This window comes from Nicotiana tabacum, chromosome 19 (assembly GCF_000715075.1).
Source record: "Nicotiana tabacum cultivar K326 chromosome 19, ASM71507v2, whole genome shotgun sequence".
Classification (NCBI taxonomy): domain Eukaryota; kingdom Viridiplantae; phylum Streptophyta; class Magnoliopsida; order Solanales; family Solanaceae; genus Nicotiana; species Nicotiana tabacum.
In genome coordinates, this window is record NC_134098.1 from 57,470,583 (window position 1) to 57,490,984 (window position 20,402).

At 36.8% G+C, this 20,402-nt stretch overlaps 1 protein-coding gene across 1 annotated transcript; it reads right to left on the reverse strand.

Moving 5' to 3' along the window:
• Window positions 1-472: 472 nt before the first annotated feature.
• On the reverse strand, window positions 473-2,272 carry LOC107796069 (uncharacterized). The gene is made up of 3 exons (XM_016618789.2): window positions 2,131-2,272; window positions 1,872-2,040; window positions 473-1,076 (listed from the first exon to the last, which is right to left on the reverse strand). Exons 2-3 carry the CDS (start codon window positions 2,026-2,028, stop codon window positions 694-696), a joined length of 540 nt encoding a protein of 179 aa, XP_016474275.1. The 5' UTR covers window positions 2,029-2,040; window positions 2,131-2,272; the 3' UTR covers window positions 473-693.
• Window positions 2,273-20,402: the final 18,130 nt, after the last annotated feature.

A 20,402-nucleotide genomic window follows, 5' to 3' on the forward strand; every position in this document is an offset into this window, starting at 1 on the left:
TTGAAAAAGCTACTGTTTGTGTGAAACAAAAATAATGGTCCATTTTATGTGATACCATTTGACTAAGCGTGAAGTTCAAAATCTTAACTTGACTATGTAGTGTGAAAAATATTAAAATAGTTAGGACAGAAAATACCGTATCAAATTTAAAGAATTTAATTTCATAAAATATGTTAAATTTAGAATGATATTGTTAACTATCAGTAATAAGGGATGTCCCAGAATTGGAAGTGTCTCAGACAAAACCGCCTTGGCGGGAACAGTTGTATCGAAATGAAAAGAGTAATATAAAAATTGAACCAAGGGAGTTGCTATTTTTGTAGAATACCTTAAGCTACACAATGTACTCCCCTTTCGCTTCCCCAACTCCAACAGCCCACCAAACAAAAAGCTACACATGAACACTTTTTGCACAACCTAGGACTTGAGAACTAAACAAGAAAAAAAGCAAAGCCACTAGAAAGTACCGATATTGAGTATCAGATGGATAATTGACCATCAACTTCGATTAGATTTTTCTGTTGATACTCGTGCAATGACAATGTCTAGCAAGACAATGGAAGTATCAATGTATCATACATTCATTTTCAAGTTGACAACAGCATTTCTGGATATAGCGCGTGCACGATTGTCATAGCCAACTTTCACACCCCTTTACATTATAAAAATGCTAAAAAAAGGACAGCTGATGAATCAGGCATCAAAACCAGAGTAAACACCATTATCCCTAAGCAACCTCTTTTCCTCTTCAACATAGCTCTTCCCTCTGCTAGCCTGACCAAGATCTCTCTTCCTCTTTTCTTTCTGTGAGAAAGAAAAGTTTTTCCTCTCTTTCTGAGTTCGTGCGTGAACCAGTTCCTCTGCTTCCTGAAGTGCAGCCCTCGTCTTCTGGCGCTCCTGATAAGTTTCTTCCTTCTCTTTTTCCCGAGTTTCCTTCCCTTTTGACCAAGACCAATTCTGCTCCTGATCTGGCTCCTTGGGTGGTGGAACTTTCAAGACAGACAATCCACCTTTATACCCATGGCGGCTTAGAGCTTCAAAGTCCACAGCTTTGCTCTTCCGCTTTGCAAACTCAGCTGAACATAGGCAAAGTTGAATCGTTATGCATCAAGCAATTGAATTTTTGCTGGGATATAGGACGATATACTACTTTGAAAACTGAGTGAAGCAGGTCCAACAACAAAGGTAGACTCCTAAGTCATTTATACAGTGGTAGATGTAGCCTTCAGCAGTATGTGGGAGCATCAACTGCCTTCGGCTTGAACTTTAAATACATGTTGAAATTACTTTTTTTTTGGATAACCGTGGTGTCCTACCCAGCTTGCGCGCACATCTGAAGTCTCAATCCACTTTATTGATCACTAGGCCACACCCTTGGGTGCTATATTGAGATTACTTTTAAAATATAGTATATTCATACTAACTCTGCACCTACTGTCACAGATGATTCGTTGGTACAACAGTATCCCTTACACACCGAATTAAATTGCCTATACAAGTTATAGGACCAAAACTATGTTTAGGCTAGAATTCAAATTGCTCTATTTAAGATCCTAGGGTAGTATTTCAGACTATGCAAATTCACGGATATCAAACAAAATGGGATCTTTGGTGATTTATTCCACACATTATGTTGTTCTACAAAACCAGAATAAATTATACTAGAAAAATAAACAACATATTTATGCAGTTACCTGCAGTTTGTTTTTAAATAGCATATTTTACTGAGAAGTAAACCTTTTTTTTTGTTGAGTAGCAGAAAAATCTTTGAGTTAATAACAATTATGTTTTAAGGACTAAACTTCTCAAGCAAATGAAAAAAACATAGAAGGGTTTTCGGAAAGGGGTAAAAAAGAAGGAAAAAAAGTTACCTTGAGAAGATTTATCTTTGGAGGATTTTGAAGTAGTACTAAGTTTAGGGTCGATTTTGGTGAACCCCAGATTGTCCTCAGTATCAGTATCAAGCGTTGAGGATTCATCTGAAGATGTATCGTCCTCTTCATCACTCCATGGCATTGTCCTCTTCATCCTCTCAACAACCTGCAAATCATCTTGATTAATTAACAGGCGTTCAAAAACCAAAACAGCTTTAACGTTAATTGAAGCTCAATTGGTACAATTAACAATTACCTTGTAGAACTCGAGAGTGAAGCAGAGGAGAATCCTGCAATTGAATAGCTTAGGGCTTAGTTCGTTCCAACGATCGATAATACGACGTCGGCTGTGGAAGAAAAGAAGAAGAAGAAGGGGAAGTTGGTGTTATTTTATATACAGACCCACAAGGTTTCGCTGAATTACAGATAATGCACTGTCCAATAATTTCTCTTCAGAGAGGCCCCTAACATCGAACGGTATTCAAAGAAAGCCGCAAAATTGCGCCACTTGCGATCTCCCCCCCCCCCCCCCCCCCCCTTTTTTTTTTCTTTTTAAATTTTAAAAACTTTGTTTTATATTTTAAGAACCTATAATATGCGATACAGTTTTTAGTATAAAATATCAAAGAATTAAATAGGCAATATACATATTACAATAGTAAATTTTTTATACAGTTTTCCACTGTGATTTCGTTTCTGTTTTGAACGAGTCATTGATTATTTTAAAAATATACGTGATACAGTTTACTTGCAAAAAATGATTTTTTTTTTGTTGTTGAATGCATGTCATCTATATGCTTGCTTAAAATTCTATGACACTATTACATTGATTTAGTTTTTCTCTGCAATTGATGTTAGTTTATTTGCTTCTAGTTATCTTTTTATCACCATATTAACAAAAATAACTTTGGTAATGATAGAATCAAACAATAATTCTCAAGTGATTCCAGCATTTGTAGGTGAAGAAAATGATAGAGAACTTTCAACAATAGCAATTGTGTCATTTCATTTAAATAGAAGCTCATGCTATATTCAATTTAAATACTTTTATTTTTGTTACTTAGGGTGTGTTTGGTACGAAGGAAAATATTTTCATGGAAAATGAGTGATTTTATTATTTATTTTTCCTTGTTTGGTTGGCGAGTGAAAAACATTTTCCGAATTTTTTTTCTAGTGTTTTGTTAGAAAGTAGAATTTTTTTTTTTTAGGAAAATACTTTTATTTTGGTACTCTCTGCACCCTCCCCCTTCCTCCAAGTCCACATGTTTCCTTGTATGCCTCCCCTCCCCCCCCCCCCCCTCCCCACACATACACAAATACTCAACGTTTTTAGGACTCTATTTTCTTCAAGAGTTTAATTATTCTTCTAAAATTCACACAAAACCAAAGGAATTAATGCGATGCTTTACTTTTTAACGCAAAAACAACGTTAAATTTTTTGCTCCATAGCTAAAAGAAAGTACTCTTTTTTTGGTTGAAAAAAAGTACTCTTTCTACAACATGAAAATAAAGTACTCATTTTATTGAAATAAAATATCATGAAAAAAAAATACTCTTTTTATTAAAATGAAAGAAATTAGTTTTTACTTCATCATTTTTTGTTGAAATAAAAAGAAAATACTTTTTCTATATCATGAAATGAAAGTAATTTTTTTGTTTAAATAAAAAAAAATACTTTTTTATATCATGAAAAGGAAATACTCATTTGTTGAAATGAAAAAATAAATTTATCTATAACATAAAAAAAGAAAGTACTATTACTAATATTTTTATTTAGGGTGGGGGTGGGGCAGGGGTGGGTCAGTAGGTGGGAGTGGTAGGGGTGGTAGGGGTGGGGAATATGGTGGAGAAGGTTGAAAAAGAGTTTTGAAAAATATTTTCCCAGGGAAAATATTTTTCCTCCAATTGAAGGAAAATGAGTTCATGTGAAAAATATAAGCCAACCAAACATGGGAATGAAGAAAAATATTTTCCTTCGTACCAAACGCACCCTTAGTTTGAGCAATATCAAATGCACAACACAGTGGATTTCTAAAAAAATTAAAAAGCCTAAAAAATCAAGAAAACCAGAGTACATGAAGTTTGTTTTATGTTTGGATTGGTTGATTTGTTAGTAAAACTCGAGCCATATCTAACTATCTACGCATCTCTAATACCTTCCTAGAGAAAACATAATATGAGATTGAGCAAATGTCAAACTAGTCCTAATACTTTCTCTAGAGTCTGGAACAGATTCAAACTTTGTTTAAATTTTAAGCGCTCTTCAATCTTTATATTCAATCTATTTATTTAAGTCACTGTTCTTCTTAGTACATGCTCTTGCATCTAGGGGTAGGGGCGGAGCTAGAGTGCGGGAAACGGGTTCAGTCGAATCCACTAGCTTTGATTTGAACCCTGTATTTGTCTTAGAAAATCCATTGAATATGTATAAATTATTAATTTAGAAATCATTAACTTAAAAACGATTAGAATACTTGTTAAGCTACTAGTGGGTTTAAGAATACTTGTTCATGGCTCTTTTCCGCATATTATTAAGCTACTATGCGAAAACCATTTGAACAAAGTTCATCTTTTTCGTGATTATTGGATTTTTCTTTGTTGAAATGTGCGAACATGCCTAATATTTTCTTTAACTCTCACTCCTCTCTTATGTAAGGAGGTGATTGTTGGATGAAATATTTTTAGTTGTGTTCTTATTTTCAATGACTAAATTTGTTGATAACCACTTTGGTTTAGTGAAGAAAAAACAATTCCTTAGTCGACTTACATATTGTATGAGAATGGCTTTTAGACAACGACTCCTCCTTTCTAGTACCTAGAAATATTAACAACCAATCGTACAAGGTGTGCCCAGCTTTGATCTTTATCGAGAAATGTAGAAAAGTGGACAGCAGGCAAGAACCTGGATTCAGGTTATCTGGGAAACACATTTTGAGAAGGAAGGAGTTCGTAAAGACGTGTTAATCACTCCACCTTCCCTTTCCATTTGTCAACAAGGTGTAAGTTATGTGTGTACCGGGTGATGGATTGAAGTGGATGTGGTAATTCCCTACTCCTTGGAAGGTGGCTTGAGAGCACATGTTGTGAAAACAAAGAAGTAATAAGGGGGTAGTGGTCGTGAACATCACCAGCTTAGAAAGGTAGGGAAGTTATGTGAAGGTTTTGTTGATGTGGAGTTTAACTTACAACTAGAGTTAGGCGGTCAGTTAAAAAGAGGAAAGTGTGCAACCAATGTCTATGGTGTGGAGGGGTGACATGAGTTTCAGGGTGTGGTTAACACTAGAATTTATCCCTAAAGCCCGGTAAATGAGGACATGATTGGGGAAATAAGGAGGGAGGGAAGAGAGACAAAGAGGGGCAGGAAAAGGCTATTATGAAAGGGAAACTATGAAGAAAATGGTCCTTGCGCGGATTGCTCACCATATAAAGAGATAAGAATCTACTCCTTCAACCAATACAGGATACCTAACACACATCTGCACGCTCAGTAGAAGAACATCTAGACCATGGAAAATATAACATGGGGGCCCAACATTAGGTGAACGAAGAATTTGGATGGGTCTTGCTCCAATATTGTGTTGAAAAATGAACCTTGTGCCTAACTTAATCAGTCAACCTTAAAATCTTGTTCATGAGGTGAAGATTATCTAAGACCTTATAAGTAGATAACAACATGTCCTTCAACCAATATGGAACGCTTAACAGAGAGGAGGTTGCACCAGAGAAAATGATGGTGTAGATGAAAACGACTAAGGAAGAGGGATTGCTGACAGACAATTCGTCATGATAGAAAGAAGGAAAATGATAAGGTGTTCAAAGTATGGATTTGCTCTTGAACTAGTGAACTTGTTAGGAGAAAAATTAGAATCGGTTTATTGGATTGTATATTCCACAGCCAGTCTTGTGGAAAGAACCATCGGATCAAAGCAGTGTTATCGCCTAGGTGGTCATGATGTCGGAAAACTCTATTTTTGACATCGAAAAACGATTAGAGGGCAATGATGCAACAATCAAAAGGCTTGAACTCGAGTCTAGAGCCACATATAAAAAGTTTACATAATACATTGGAAGGGGAGAGGCTCTTGCTTTCTGCCCTTATACATCCGATGAAGCAGATGGCTTATAAAACAACTTTTGGCGACCTCCAATCTAACGAAAACAGGGTGGGTGGAGTCGAACTTAGAAAGGGCCAATACACCTGCACTATGGCTCCTTTGCTCGGCCTTTTAGCACGAAAAAGGGTCTACATGCATTTGGAACCATTCGTATTGTCCCAAAGGCCCCAGAAACTAGAGGAAATGTTCTCAAAGGGGACCAAGGTGGTGACAGTGACACCAAACTAAAAAACAAACTAGCAAAGAGATTCTTTTGACATTGGCACCGAAAAATGCCGTGCATGTGATTGTTGGATGCTCCGAACAGGGTGAAAATATGAAAGTGGCGGAAGATACACTAACTGTTAGCAATCATTGATAGGTGGAGGAGGTTGAAAAAATTAATAAGGAAAAATACTTAGGTTTGGAAGAATATTTGGAAGGTTCTTAGGTGAGAAAGGAAGATAGTTTTATCGTATTGTTAACTAACATAGAACAAGAGTTAAAATGAGATAGCCATGATGAGAGAGACGAGAGATGGGTGGGGTAAAAAAGGATATTGGGGGAAGCACGAGAAGGAAGTGGTGATATAGTGGTGAATGGGAGAAGACTCCTTTGAGGGAGACAAATGGATTGAAGAAACTGAGGGGAAAAGGATAAAGATATCATCCATGGATGTTAAGATCTTATTTTAGAATGTGAGAAGATGAATGCACCTAACAAAATGGTCATCGTCAAGGCGGGAGATAAAGAATGGGAAGCGGATATAGTGTCTTCAAAAAACTAAACTGAATTTCATAACAAATACAATTGTAAGAAGCGTGTGCGGCGAAGGAGGTGGATTAAAATGATTCCATTCCTGTAATTAGGAATGCGAGAAATCCTACTATTACAAGATGAGAGGAAGATATAGGTAGAGGAGGTAAGAAAATATGAGTTTTCACTTACCACTTGGATTAGAAACCTAGAGGTGGAGAAGAATGAGGTTTTAGGGAAGGATTTGGGTGAAAGACCCTTGAGTATTCGACAAAGTTCTGCTATGGAGATTCACGAAGGAGGAGCAGACATTATGGAGGGAGATGATAGCGGAAACGTATGGACTGTGGATGGGAGATGGATGACTAGAAATAACACACTTTCATCTAAGCATGGAATATGGAGGAGCATCATGAAGGGAAGGATTTCAGTAGCTGCATTACATTCAGGGTAAAGGATGAAAGTTGGATTAGTTTTCGGAGTCACAAGTGGTGTGGTGAGAATGAAAGTACAAGAGGGGTTAATTGTCGATTATTCTTTTTATATTCTAAGTAATTGACTAGTTTACCAATTAGTCGACTGAAGATAAGAATAGAATATAAGTAAAGCAGAAATAAAATGCAAGAATTAAAGACACCAGGATTTTTATACTGGTTCAGATTTAATCTGCATCCTACGTCCAGTCTCTTTGGGTTGCAAGGGTGTTCTCTTTCAGTATTTGAAGTTTCTCGATTACAAGAGAGTTGATATAGCTTTACACCAACAACTTAGTCACTATGTCACTTATTGCTTCTTGATATAATGCCTTACCAGTGTTTATCTCTTTTTCTTCTATCACTAATCACACAACAAATCTAAAGAGAACTGCAATGCTTGTTTGGAGTAGAACAAAAAGAGTGATAGTGGTTCATTCAAAGTATATGCTTCTCTCTTGACGCACTTTGTTTTATACTTGAGCTTATTGGCTTTGGAGATTCTTTAGCAAACCGTTGAAGAGATTTTCAATCTCAAGGGAATTGATTCTCACAATTGAATCTGTTGTAATTCATTCCAAGAATAGATACAGTGCTTCCATAGATGATCCATGACTGCCGCTCACTTCCTTATTCGAGAAGGGATTTGTCATAAATTCTCCTTAAGTTATTCCTTGATTTATGGGATTGATAGCCTTTCTTTATTGATGCATATCTTTAGCAATCAGGGTAGCGGAGGTCTTAATCCTTCCTTTATTGGCGCATATCTTCAGCAATTAGAGCAGCAGGAAATCTTAGTCCTTCAATCATTATCACTTCAATCATGAGCCTTCCTTACTTGCTTCCGTTGACAGATCTTTGCCTCAATTCCTTTACTACTTCCTTTCTCGACTTCTTCCATACTTTCACGATAGATTGGCTTGAGTCCTTTATTTTATTCCTCATGATCCTGCACTATATTAATATGTTATTTTTCATCATTGAAACTTATATTTAACAATCTCCCATTTTTTATGATGACAAAATAACATATAAAAAATAGTTCACTTCCCTATTATAGTTGATGCTTGTTTTGCTGTAGTCGACTTCTTAGTTGACTTCTATGATGTGGCAGTCGACTCCCCCTCAAAAGTTGTCGTTGTTTGTCTTGCACTTGTAACCTCATATACTACAATCGACTCCCCCTCAAAAAGTGTTGTTGTTTATCTCTTTGTCCTGCACTATAAGTTAACCTTTTCTCCCCTTTTTGGAATCAGCAAAGAGGGGATATACATATGTATAACAACAAAATAATGCAGACAAAGGCAAGTAATTTAGGCAAATATAGATAGTTATAGGCATGCAGAGTTAGCAAAATAAAAACAAAAAAAAACATCCAACTACTGGTTAACCAGTCCAAAACACCAAAAAGTATTATCTGAAATATCCACAACTAACGACGTAAGAAGTAAGTGAGAGTGTTGCAAATCGCCTCCGTCAGACGATCAAAGCTGGCATTTGCCGAAACTGACATCCCATGAATCATGTCATGTTCTTCCTTAAAGGCTTTGACTGCATTTTCTGCTAACTTGAGAATTTTGACCCTTATATTTGAAATATTGGACTCTGTCTCTTTGGAGATGGCATGAATGTCTCCAACAATTGATTGAGTTACAACAAGAAGGTCCTTGATGATGGTCAGCTTGTTGTCAATGACAGTCAATTTTTCTACAAGATCATGGTCACTTACACCATGGTAGGAACCAAAGGCTTTGACCTTTGAATCAGGTTGAACATTCTTGATTTCTCACTCCTATTTCTTTACAAAAGGATATTTTGAGATAGAGATATTATGGACTTCCAAAAGATGGGTAATAACCATACCATATGGTAGACTGGTGGGGTCATCAGCACTTTCAAATATAAAATTTATGACTGATGAGGAAAGTTTGATTTAAGCTTGGTTACTAGATAGTAGACAAGGAAAGTGTCTCGTTGAGAGAAAGTAGAGAATGAGCCTGTGCGAGGAAGAAGAGTAGTTATAATACTGTGGGCCAGAACTCGGGTTTCAAAGCTAACATTACTGGGACCTAACTGGTTAGGAAGGGAATCAGAGGGACACTCAGCTATACAACGCTTGGCTTGATCAAAAGTAATTTCAAAGTCTTCATGCCAGGTATTTTTAAAAACCATAGGAAAACCATAACACTTACACTGAAAAAATGAGTCAAATATGGCACAATCAAGAACGATGCATTTTCCTAGAACTAGAGATTCTAACTTATCACGCTTGCTGGAACAGAGATTGACATAAAACATCCTCTCTAGAGGTTCATAGACTTTAGGAAGAGGTAAAGAAAGGAAATTTGACCATCCATGAAAATCGAACAGATCCTTTACCTTACAATTGAAGGCATCCATGTCGTCAAGATCGATTACTCTGCCATGGGCAATGGGCTTCTCTTTGAGGGCAACAAAGAAGTCTCTATTTGGAGTATCCATGAAATTGAGGTCTGACTCTAGAGAACTCGAGAGGTCTACCTTGGATTTCTTGGGGGTACAATATTTAGGGGGGTCTTCCATGGGTCTTTTTCCAAGAGCTTTTCTGCCTATTCGGTGAGTGTAGTCAGATGGCTCTGCCTGAGAAGAGGCAAACCCTTCAGAGTGGTCGGACCCTAGGTCTACTTGTTCTGGGTATGAGATGAGGGTTTTGCCTTGGAGCGAGTACTTTTTCTGGTGGAGGTAGAGGGTTTCTTGGAGTGTTTTGCCATTGAAGAGTTTTGGAGAAGGGTTTCTGAGCGATAAGAACAATGAAGAAGAAGAAGGGAGGTGATTTAGAGGGTTAAAAGGAACGAATTTGACGATTGAGTACATGAAAGGATAGGGCGTCAGTGAAAGGACATGATGATTGATTTTCCTTTCTTGAAAGTTGCGACTAATGGGAAAAGAGAGGGAAATCGGTGGCGCTCAATTAATGCATACTTACAAAAGAAAGAAAACTAAAAACATTAGTCATACAGGAATTAGAATTAACACATAAGTCCTAATTTTTATGATCAAGCTAAATAATGACAAGTAGTTCTCTTAAAGTGCAGAATCTATCCTCAAGCAAGGGCTTAGTAAAAATGTGTGCTAGTTGATCAATAATGCTAACAAATGATAATTCTATATCTTCCTTAATGACATGATCTCTGATGAAATGATGCTTAATATCTATATGATTAGCCCTAGAATGATGCACATGTTTCTTTGAGAGGTATATAGCACTAGAATTATCACAGAATATTTGAATAGATTTAAAAGATAATTCATAGTCACCCAGTTGATGAGACATCCAAAGTAATTGTGCACAACACTGTCCAATGGAAATATACTCTGCCTCAGTTGTGGATAATGCAACTAAGCCTTGTTTCTTACTGTTCCAGGATATTAATGCCTTTCCCAGTAATTGACATGTTCTACCGGTGCTTTTCCCGTCTTCCTTGTCACCTGCAAGATCAGCATCTGAAAAACCTTCAAGTTTAAAATTATTAGATTTTGGGTACCACATTCCGTATGAAACAGTTTCGATGAGATAACGTATTATTCTCTTGACTGCTGTCAGGTGCAATTCCTTAGGAGCTGACTGAAATCTGGCATATTTACACACACTGAACATAATATATGGTTGACTAACAGTTGTAAGGAGCCAATCATTCCACGATATTTTGTTTCATCTAATGGATTTCCCTTTTCGTCTTTGTCAAGACTTGTTGATGGGCTCATTAGTGTACCAATTTCTTTAGCACTGCTCATGCCAAACTTTTGAATCAATTCCTTTGTATATTGGTCTGACATATAAAAGTTCTTTCCTCATATTGTTGAATTTGAAGTCCAAGGAAAAATATGAGTTCTCCCATCATGCTCATTTCAAACTCACTTTGCATGAGATTAGCAAATTTCTTGCACAAAAGAGGGTTAACACTTTAAAAAATAATATCATCAACATAGACTTGGATAATGATATTACCTCCTGATGATCTTTTGATAAATAATGTAGTATTTACTTTACCTCTTGTAAAACCATGATCAAGTAAGAATGAGCTAAGCCTTTCGTACCCGGCTCGAGGAGCTTGTTTGAGTCCATACAGAGCTTTAGTCAACTTGTACACATGGTAAGGAAATTGTGAGTCTTCAAAACCAGGAGGTTGTTTTACATACACCTCCTCATCAATAAAGCCATTTAAGAAGGCACATTCGACATCCATATAAAAGAATCTAAAACCTTTAAAAGATGCATATGCAAGAAGAATTCGTATAGACTCTAATCGTGCTACCGGAGCAAAGGTTTCATCATAGTCGACTCCTTTCTGATGTAAGTAGCCTTGAGCTACTAATCTGACTTTGTTTCAGACTACTTTTCCATCTTCGTTCAACTTATTTCTGAAAACCCATTTGGTTCCAACTATGGCAGCATTTGCAGGCTTAGGTAATAGTTCCCAAACTTGATTCTTATCTAATTGATCGAGTTTATCCTGCATGGGTTGTACCCAACTAGAGTCTTTTAAGGCTTTCTCAACTTTATTTGGTTCGATTTGAGAGATAAGTGCTACATTTTCCTCCTTCTTAAGAGCTCCCCTAATTTTCATTCCTTCACTCGGATCTCCTATGATAAACTTTTAAGGATATTCTGGTTCACTTCTCCATTCATTTGGACGCGTTCCAACTGCAGGAGTAGTTGACTCTTTTTGCGGTTCGGGTTGATTATTAGCAGGTTCACTAGTCGACTATGTGACTACGTCTGTGTTATTAGTCGACTTTTGTGACTTGCTTGTCTGTGATGCTTCTTGGCTGATATCTTTATCATCTGCAATAATTCCTTTATTGGCCTTAGTATTATTTTCATCAAATATGACATGCACTGTTTCTTCTACAGATAAAGTACGCTTATTATAAACTCTAAAAGATCTACTATTAATAGAGTAACCAAGAAAAATTTCTTTATCATCCTTGGATCAAATTTTCCATGATTGTCCTTACCATTATTACAGATGAAGCACTTACTTCCAAATGGATGAAAGTAGCCTATATTGGGCCGTTTGCCTTTCCATAATTCATATGGAGTTTTCTTCAAGATGGGTCTTATAAGACATCTATTGAGAATGTGACAAGCTGTGCTTACTGCTTCTGCCCAAAAATGATTTGGCAATGAATGTTCTAATATTATTATTCTAGCCATATCTTGTAGGGTTCGATTTTTCTGCTCAACTACTCCATTCTGTTGAGGTGATCTTGGAGCTGAGAAATTATGGGTATATCTTTGATCGTTGCAGAAATCTTCAAAGGCTCTGCTTTCAAATTCTCCTCCATGGTCACTTTGGATGGTTGTGATGAGATATCTATTTTCTCTTTCAACTCTTTTACAGAAAATCTCAAAAAATTTCAAAGCTTCATCTTTATGAGATAAGAAAATCACCCATGTAAACCGTGAGTAGTCATCAACAATAACAAAAGCATATCGTTTACCTCCAATGCTAGCAGTTTTAGTGGGTCCAAATAAATCCATATGAAGCAATCGTAAAGGCTTGGTCGTAGACACAATGTCTTTATTTTTGAATGAGTTTCTAGTTTGTTTACCAATCTGGCATGCATCACATACATGATTTCTAAAAAAATTGAGTTTGGGAAGGCCAATAACTAAATCAAGCTTGGAGAGTTTCTCAATTAGATGCATGCTTGAATGACCAAGTTTCTTATGCCACAACCATGGATCATCAGATGTGGATGCTAAATAGATATGTCTATCTAGATTTTCAATGCCATCAAGAATATAAACATTTCCATACATGTTCCCTGGAAGTATTGTTATACCTCACTCATCTTCAATAGCACATCCTGTTTTCTTGAATTTGACTTCGTACCCTGAATTACATAGCTGACTTATACTCAAGAGATTATAGTTGAGTCCATATATAATGTATACTTCTGTAATATCACAATTGTTGCTGAATGGAACTGTGCCGATGCTAACTATTTTTTCTTTTGAATCATCATCAAATTTGACACTTCCTCCATTTATTTTTGTAACTTCTTAGGACAGATTTTTATCACCCGTCATGTTACTGGAACGCGCACTGTCTAAATACTATTTTCCTTTGTGACTCTTTCTATGGTGTTCTTGCAAAATAGAATTATCACCTTCTTTTAGGTACCCAAACTTGCCTGGGTCCTTGCTGGTTAGTTCTAACTGGAATCAAGGTTGTTTTTGGGTTTCTAAATCCATCATGAAACATTAGACTTACGAAATCTACAAAAGGAATATTTATGTCCAACTTTGTTACAGTAATGATACACAGTGGTTGATCCAGTTTTCTATCTACCACTTGTGTTAGTACTTGTGGACTCAGTTCTAACTGTCCTTTTCTAGTTGACTTGTAAGTCGCCTGGTTAGACTTGACAGAACTGTGACTGGTAGATTTGCGCATGCCATTCAGTTGTATTTGCAATTCCTGAACCTCATCTTGAAGCACATCTCTTTCGATTTCACATACTTCAAGTTTAATTTCCCTGTCCTTCTTTTCCCGATTGAGTTTTTTCAATTCATTCACCATCTTTTGAGACTCCTTTAGGGTAAGGTCAAGAATATCCTGCAATTTATTACATCTATCACAGTCATATGATCTTACCTCACTTGTTTCACTTCGTGCCATGAAACAATTTTTAGTGTATTCTTTGCTTTCATCATTTGATGTGTCTTCATCAGTCCAGCAACCAGAATATTTGTTCATATCATTTTCTAACATAGTCACGAAGCACATGTTTGCTATTTCCTCATGTTTTGAGCTGTCTTTATCACTCTAGCTTCCGAAGGATTTATTTTTGTTGAACCCTCTAGAGACTTTTATTTTAAGCTCAGGGCATGCAGCTTGAACATGGCCATACCTTCCACATTCAAAGCATTTCCCATCATTTTTGTCTTGTTCATTGTATTGACTAGTTCGTCTGGATGAGATCCTTCCCTTTTTTGTATTTCTATATCTTCTCATCAATCCATTCATGTTTCCCGATACCATGTCAATTTCTTTATCAAGAGTTTCTGGATCGTCTTCAATATCATCTTCAGGTCTTTCAGTTGTAGTTTTGAAATCAATTGTTTTCTTTTTTTCTTCCTGACGTGTTTTCTTGAGATGGGTTTTCTCAAATGCTATAAGATCACCTCGTAGTTCATCATATGAAAGTTTATCTAGATCTTGGGATCGAGTGCAACTACTTTTGTCTGCCATGTGATAGGCAAACTTCTCAGGATTTTTCGAACTTGATCACCACTTGAGTAAGGTTTACCAAAGGCTTTCAAATCGCCAATGATTTTGCTAAATCTTGCAAACATTTCCTCAATGGATTCTACTTCTTTCATCTGGAAGAGTTCATAATCATGAACCAACAGGTTTATTCGAGTTTCTTTCACTTTGCTGGTTCCTTCATAAGTAACTTTTAGTTTGTCCCACATTTCTTTAGTTGTATCACAGCTTGAAATTTTTTCATACTCTTCTCCACTTATAACTTATAAAGCAAGTTTCGTGCCTTAGCAATAACTTGAACGACAACTATTTTCTCATTTGTGTATTCATTTATATCTTCAGGATCAACAGGTGGTTGAGCTGCTGCTGACAGTGGATAGTTCCCTTTATTTTATGACATGCCATACTTTGACATCATAGGATTTTGCATAAATTTCCATGCGTACTTTCCAGTGGGAGAAATGTTGTCCACTGAAGTATGGTGGCCTTACTTGCGATGTCCCTTCTTGAAAGAGTGCTCCAATTGTTACTTGGTTTGATATGATCTTTTCTCACTAGCTGTTAAGTAAAAGATAAAAAGTGTGAGACCTGCTATGATACCAATTGAAAGTACAAGGAGGGGGAGATGAATTGTCAATTTGTTTTTTGTATTCTAAGTAGTTGGCTAGTTTACCAATTAGTCAACTGAAGATAAGAACAGAATATAAGTAAAGTAGACATAAAATGCAGGAATTAAAGACACCAGAATTTTTATACTGGTTCGGATTCAATGTGAATCCTGTTGAGGTTTTTGTTATTTAAGATGAAATAGTCTTAAAATGAGGGTGAATGGGAAATGGAGGGAAAATGAAATTTTTGAGTAAAATTTTAAGTTTTCCCCTCTTGACAATGAGACATTGTCCCATATTGGAAGAGGAAATTTTTTTTGGTGGGTATATATATAATTGCTCTTCTTGTAGCTCTTAAAGAGTTAAGAAGATAGCAAGCCTCGCGCCGTCGTCGTCGTCGCTCACTCGGCTCGGCTTCGGCTTCGGATTCGGATTTGGATTCGGATTCGGATTTGGATTTGGTCAAATGATCGATTGATTGATTAATTTTTTGGAGCAAATTTATTTGTTAATAGTAAATATTAATGTAAGATTATCCGCATTTGTAACGGATATGTTCCAATCCGTGTATTGACCACCAGCTGTAATAACAGCCGCCTAATGCTCTTCCCACCATGGCCAAGTGTTTGCTCCACAAACAAGCTAGTGCATGCTCCACCATGGAGGGTGGAGGGTCGTTCATCTTCAAAGCTGACTGATATAAATATGTGCAGCAGCTGTTGAAGAAAGACACCAAACTGAAAACGCTCAACTTTGGCTATACATTGCACTCCTTCCTCAGCATTTCCATACGATTTTTCTGAGTTTCTACTCCTTTGTTCTGCATTGTTTTAACTTCAAACAAAGGAACCGTAAGTGTGATTTGCTACCGAACTTTGTGTTCGCTGAAACACTGGGGTTTGAAGTACCGCTACACCAGTGTGTGATTCGTTCTATTCTGGGAGAAAATAATCCATAACCTTGGGTATTAGGAGGGGATTAAATTCCTTAAGGAAACACTGTGAATTCAGTGGGCTCGAATTAATTACTGTTTCATTACGATAACTTATATTTTCCAGAATTATTATTTACAAATACAGCAATATTGGCGGGACTAACAGTCTTAAGAAATTTAATATTTATTTATGTATTTGTGTTATTCTTATTATTCTGCAAACTAAAACCTTTGTGGTTTTGTGTACTCCCGTTTTGGAGAGTAAAGCCTTCGCGGCATTTTGTTGGAGATTAAAATCTACGTGATTTTTACTCCAGTTTGAAAACGTTTATTAAACGTATGTTTGTGTCATTCTTTTACAAAAAAATGACGACTGAAAGCGAAAACCAAGCTATTCCGACGGTGACTGCCAACGCATCGACAGGCCGAACACCAACGTTGGCACCGGCAGAAAAACCCAAAAAATTTTCCGGGATTGATTTCAAGTGCTGGCAGCAGAAGATGTTCTTCTACTTAACTATGTTATGTCTACAGAAGTTCATCAAGGAAGATGTTCCTGATCTGCCAGATAAAACTCCAGAGAATGAACGCTTTGTCGTGATTGACGCGTGGAAGCATTCTGATTTTTTATGTAAGAATTATATTCTTAGCGGACTGGAAGATAATCTGTATAATGTATACAGTCGCGTGGAGACATCAAAAGAATTGTGGAATGCGCTTGAAAAGAAATATAAAACTAAAGCCGGGATGAAGAAATTCGTTGCCGCAAAATTTTTGGACTACAAAATGGTAGATAGCAAGTCTGTTATTACCCAAGTCCAGGAATTGCAAGTGATTATTCATGATCTACTTGCTGAAGGTCTTGTCATCAATGAAGCATTCCAAGTAGCAGCAATGATTGAGAAGTTGCCTCCGTTGTGGAAGGACTTCAAAAATTATTTGAAACACAAACGAAAGGAAATGTCCCTTGAAGATCTCATTGTTTGGTTGAGAATCGAAGAGGACAATAAAGCTGCTGAAAGGAGAGGCCGTGGAAATTCAACAATAATGAGAGCAAATATTGTTGAAGATAACAAAAAGAGGAAGAAGGATTCTGTTCCGAAATACAACCCAAGCAAGAAGAGGTTCAGTGGAAACTGCTACAACTGTGGGAAAATCGGACATAAATCTACGGAGTGTCGTGCTCCGAAGAAAGACAAGAAAAGGGGTCAAGCAAACATGGTAGTAAAGCATGATGATGTTGATAACTTGTGTGCCATGCTTTCTGAATGTAACTTGGTGGGAAATCCTAAACAGTGGTGGTTTGATTCTGGAGCCACTCGCCATGTTTGTGCAGTTAGAGAAGCTTTTGCTACGTATGCTCCTGCTGGACCCGGAGAGACAGTTTATATGGGAAATGCTTCAACAACAAAAGTTGAAGGATATGGGAAGATATTTCTGAAAATGACTTCTGGCAAAGTCATGACTTTGAACAATGACCTTTATGTTCCCGAAATGAGAAAGAATTTAGTCTCTACTGGACTTCTTGTTAAGCACGGTTTTAAGTGCGTTTTTGTGTCCAACAAGGTTGTCATTAGTAAGAATGAAATATTTGTAGGAAAAGGTTTCCTCACTGAGGGCCTTTTCAATCTGAATGTAATGGTTGTGGAAAACAATAATAATATTTCAGCTTCTTTTTACTTACTTGAGTCAAATGATTTATGGCATGTACGTTTGGGTCATGTCAATTATAAAACCTTGCGGAAAATGATTAACTTGGAAGTACTGCCTAAGTTTGAATGCGAAAAATCAAAATGTCAAACATGTGTGGAATCTAAGTATGTTAAACATCCTTATAAGTCAGTTGAAAGGAATTCAAATCCTTTAGACAATGTCTCATTGTCAAGAGGAAAAAACTTAAAATTTTACTCAAAAATTTCATTTTCCCTCCATTTCCCATTCACCCTCATTTTAAGACTATTTCATCTTAAATAACAAAAACCTCAACAATCCCCCACATGAATGGGGAATGGCTATATCACGGAAGTATGCATGGAAAAACTGTGTGATTTGCAAGAAAGGATTAATCGCATCTGGATAAGTAGGTTTCCCTTTAAACTTTCCGTAGTGAACTTATGTCGGATATACTCGGTCAATCGGTAGATTTAATATCTTTGAACCGTCGATCTTTGGTGTATACCTAGACAACCATAAGTCACACAATCAACCCTTAACCATCTTTGGTTCTCATTGTTGTGTTCGTTTCAGCCATGAACAACGCCTGGTTTCATAAGTGCATAGAGAACTGGCCTTAAAAAGTTCTCCTTGAAGCGGCTAACACTTGGTACTGAACGTGTCATCCTGTAGATACACTATTTGATATACCCCGTATCAAATTTAGAAATCATTAAAAAGCCTTAATGCTTTATCCTTGGTACTGAACATGTCTCATCACGAGAACGGACTAAAATTTTATTTGACAATGTTGAACCGTCATTAATGACTTTGTTTGATCTCCTTGAACCTAGATCTTGGGATCTCCAGTCTTCTAGGTAGAGTTACCGCCACAATGACTTGTTCTCGGCCATAGCCTCATTCCCCTTGATGATTTCTCAACTACCTCTCTAGTTAGGCCTTTTGTAAATGGATCCGACACATTATCACTTGACTTTACATAGTCAATCGTGATAATTCCTCTAGAGAGTAATTACCTAACGGTTTTATGTCTTCGTCGTATATGACGAGATTTACCGTTATACATAACGCTCCCAGCCCTTCCAATTGCCGCTTGACTATCACAATGTATGCATATTCGTGCCAACGGTTTGGGCCAAAATGGAATGTCTTCCAAGAAATTCCGGAGCCATTCAGCTTCTTCACCAGCTTTATCTAAGGCTATGAATTCAGCCTCCATTGTAGAGCGGGCAATACATGTTTGTTTGGATGACTTCCAAGATACCGCTCCTCCACCAATAGTGAATACATATCCACTCGTGGACTTAGAATTAGTTGAACCGATGATCCAATTTGCATCACAGTATCCCTCAATCACCGCAGGGAATTTACTGTAGTGCAAGTCAAAGTTCTGGGTATGTTCTAAATATCCCAAAACTCGTTTCATTGCCATCCAATGAGATTGGCCTGGATTGCTCGTATATCGACTCAGTTTACTTATAGCACAAGCTATATCTGGTCGTGTACAATTCATGATATACATTAAGCATCCCAACACACGAGCATAATCCAATTGTGATATGCTTTGGCCTTTATTCTTTGCTAATGCAAGATTCACGTCAATTGGAGTCTTTGCAACTTTAAAGCTCAAGTGCTTGAATTTTTCAAGTACTGTCTTAATATAATGAGATTGTGACAATGCCAGACCTTGAGGAGTCTTATGGATCTTAATTCCCAGAATTAAATCAGCAACTCCCAAGTCTTTCATATCAAACTTGTTATTGAGCATACGCTTAGTAGCATTTATGTTGGCAATGTCATTACTCATTATCAGCATATCATCCACATATAGGCAAACAATGACTATGTGATTTGGAACATTTTTAATGTACACACATTTATCACATTCATTTATCTTAAAACCATTTGACAACATTATTTGGTCAAATTTTGCATGTCATTGTTTGGGTGCTTGTTTTAGTCCGTAAAGAGACTTAACAAGTCTACATACCTTCTTTTCTTTACCTGGAACCACAAACCCTTCAGGTTGTTCCATGTAAATTTCTTCCTCCAACTCTCCATTTAAGAAGGTCGTCTTAACATCCATTTGATGAATTTCAAGACCATACACTGCAGCTAATGCTACTAACATCCGTATGGACGTAATTCTTGTAATTGGAGAGTATGTATCAAAGTAGTCTAGACCTTCTCGTTGTCTATACCCTTTGACTATGAGTCTTGCCTAGAATTTATCAATAGTGCCATCATTTTTTATTTTTCTCTTAAAAATATATTTAGAACCCAAAGGTTTATTTCCAGGAGGAAGATCAACCAATTCCCATGTATGGTTGTTCAATATGGATTCTATTTCACTATTGATTGCCTCTTTCCAAAATAATAATTTCGAAGAAGTCATAGCTTCTTTAAATATTTGAGGCTCATTCTCCAATAAGAAAGTCACAAAATTTGGTCCAAATGAAGTGGAAGTTCTTTGACGTTTACTACGTCTTGGATCCTCCTGATTACATGTACTTTCTTTTGCTTCTTCCCGAGGTCGTTTAGATCCTTCACCAAATGACTTACATTCCTTTTTATACGGATATATATTTTCAAAGAACTCAGCATTATCTGATTCTATAACCGTATTATTATGAATGTCGGGATTTTCTGATTTATGAACCAGAAATCGATATGCTTTACTATTTGTCGCATATCCTATGAAAACACAATTAGCGATTTTCAGTCCTATCTTTA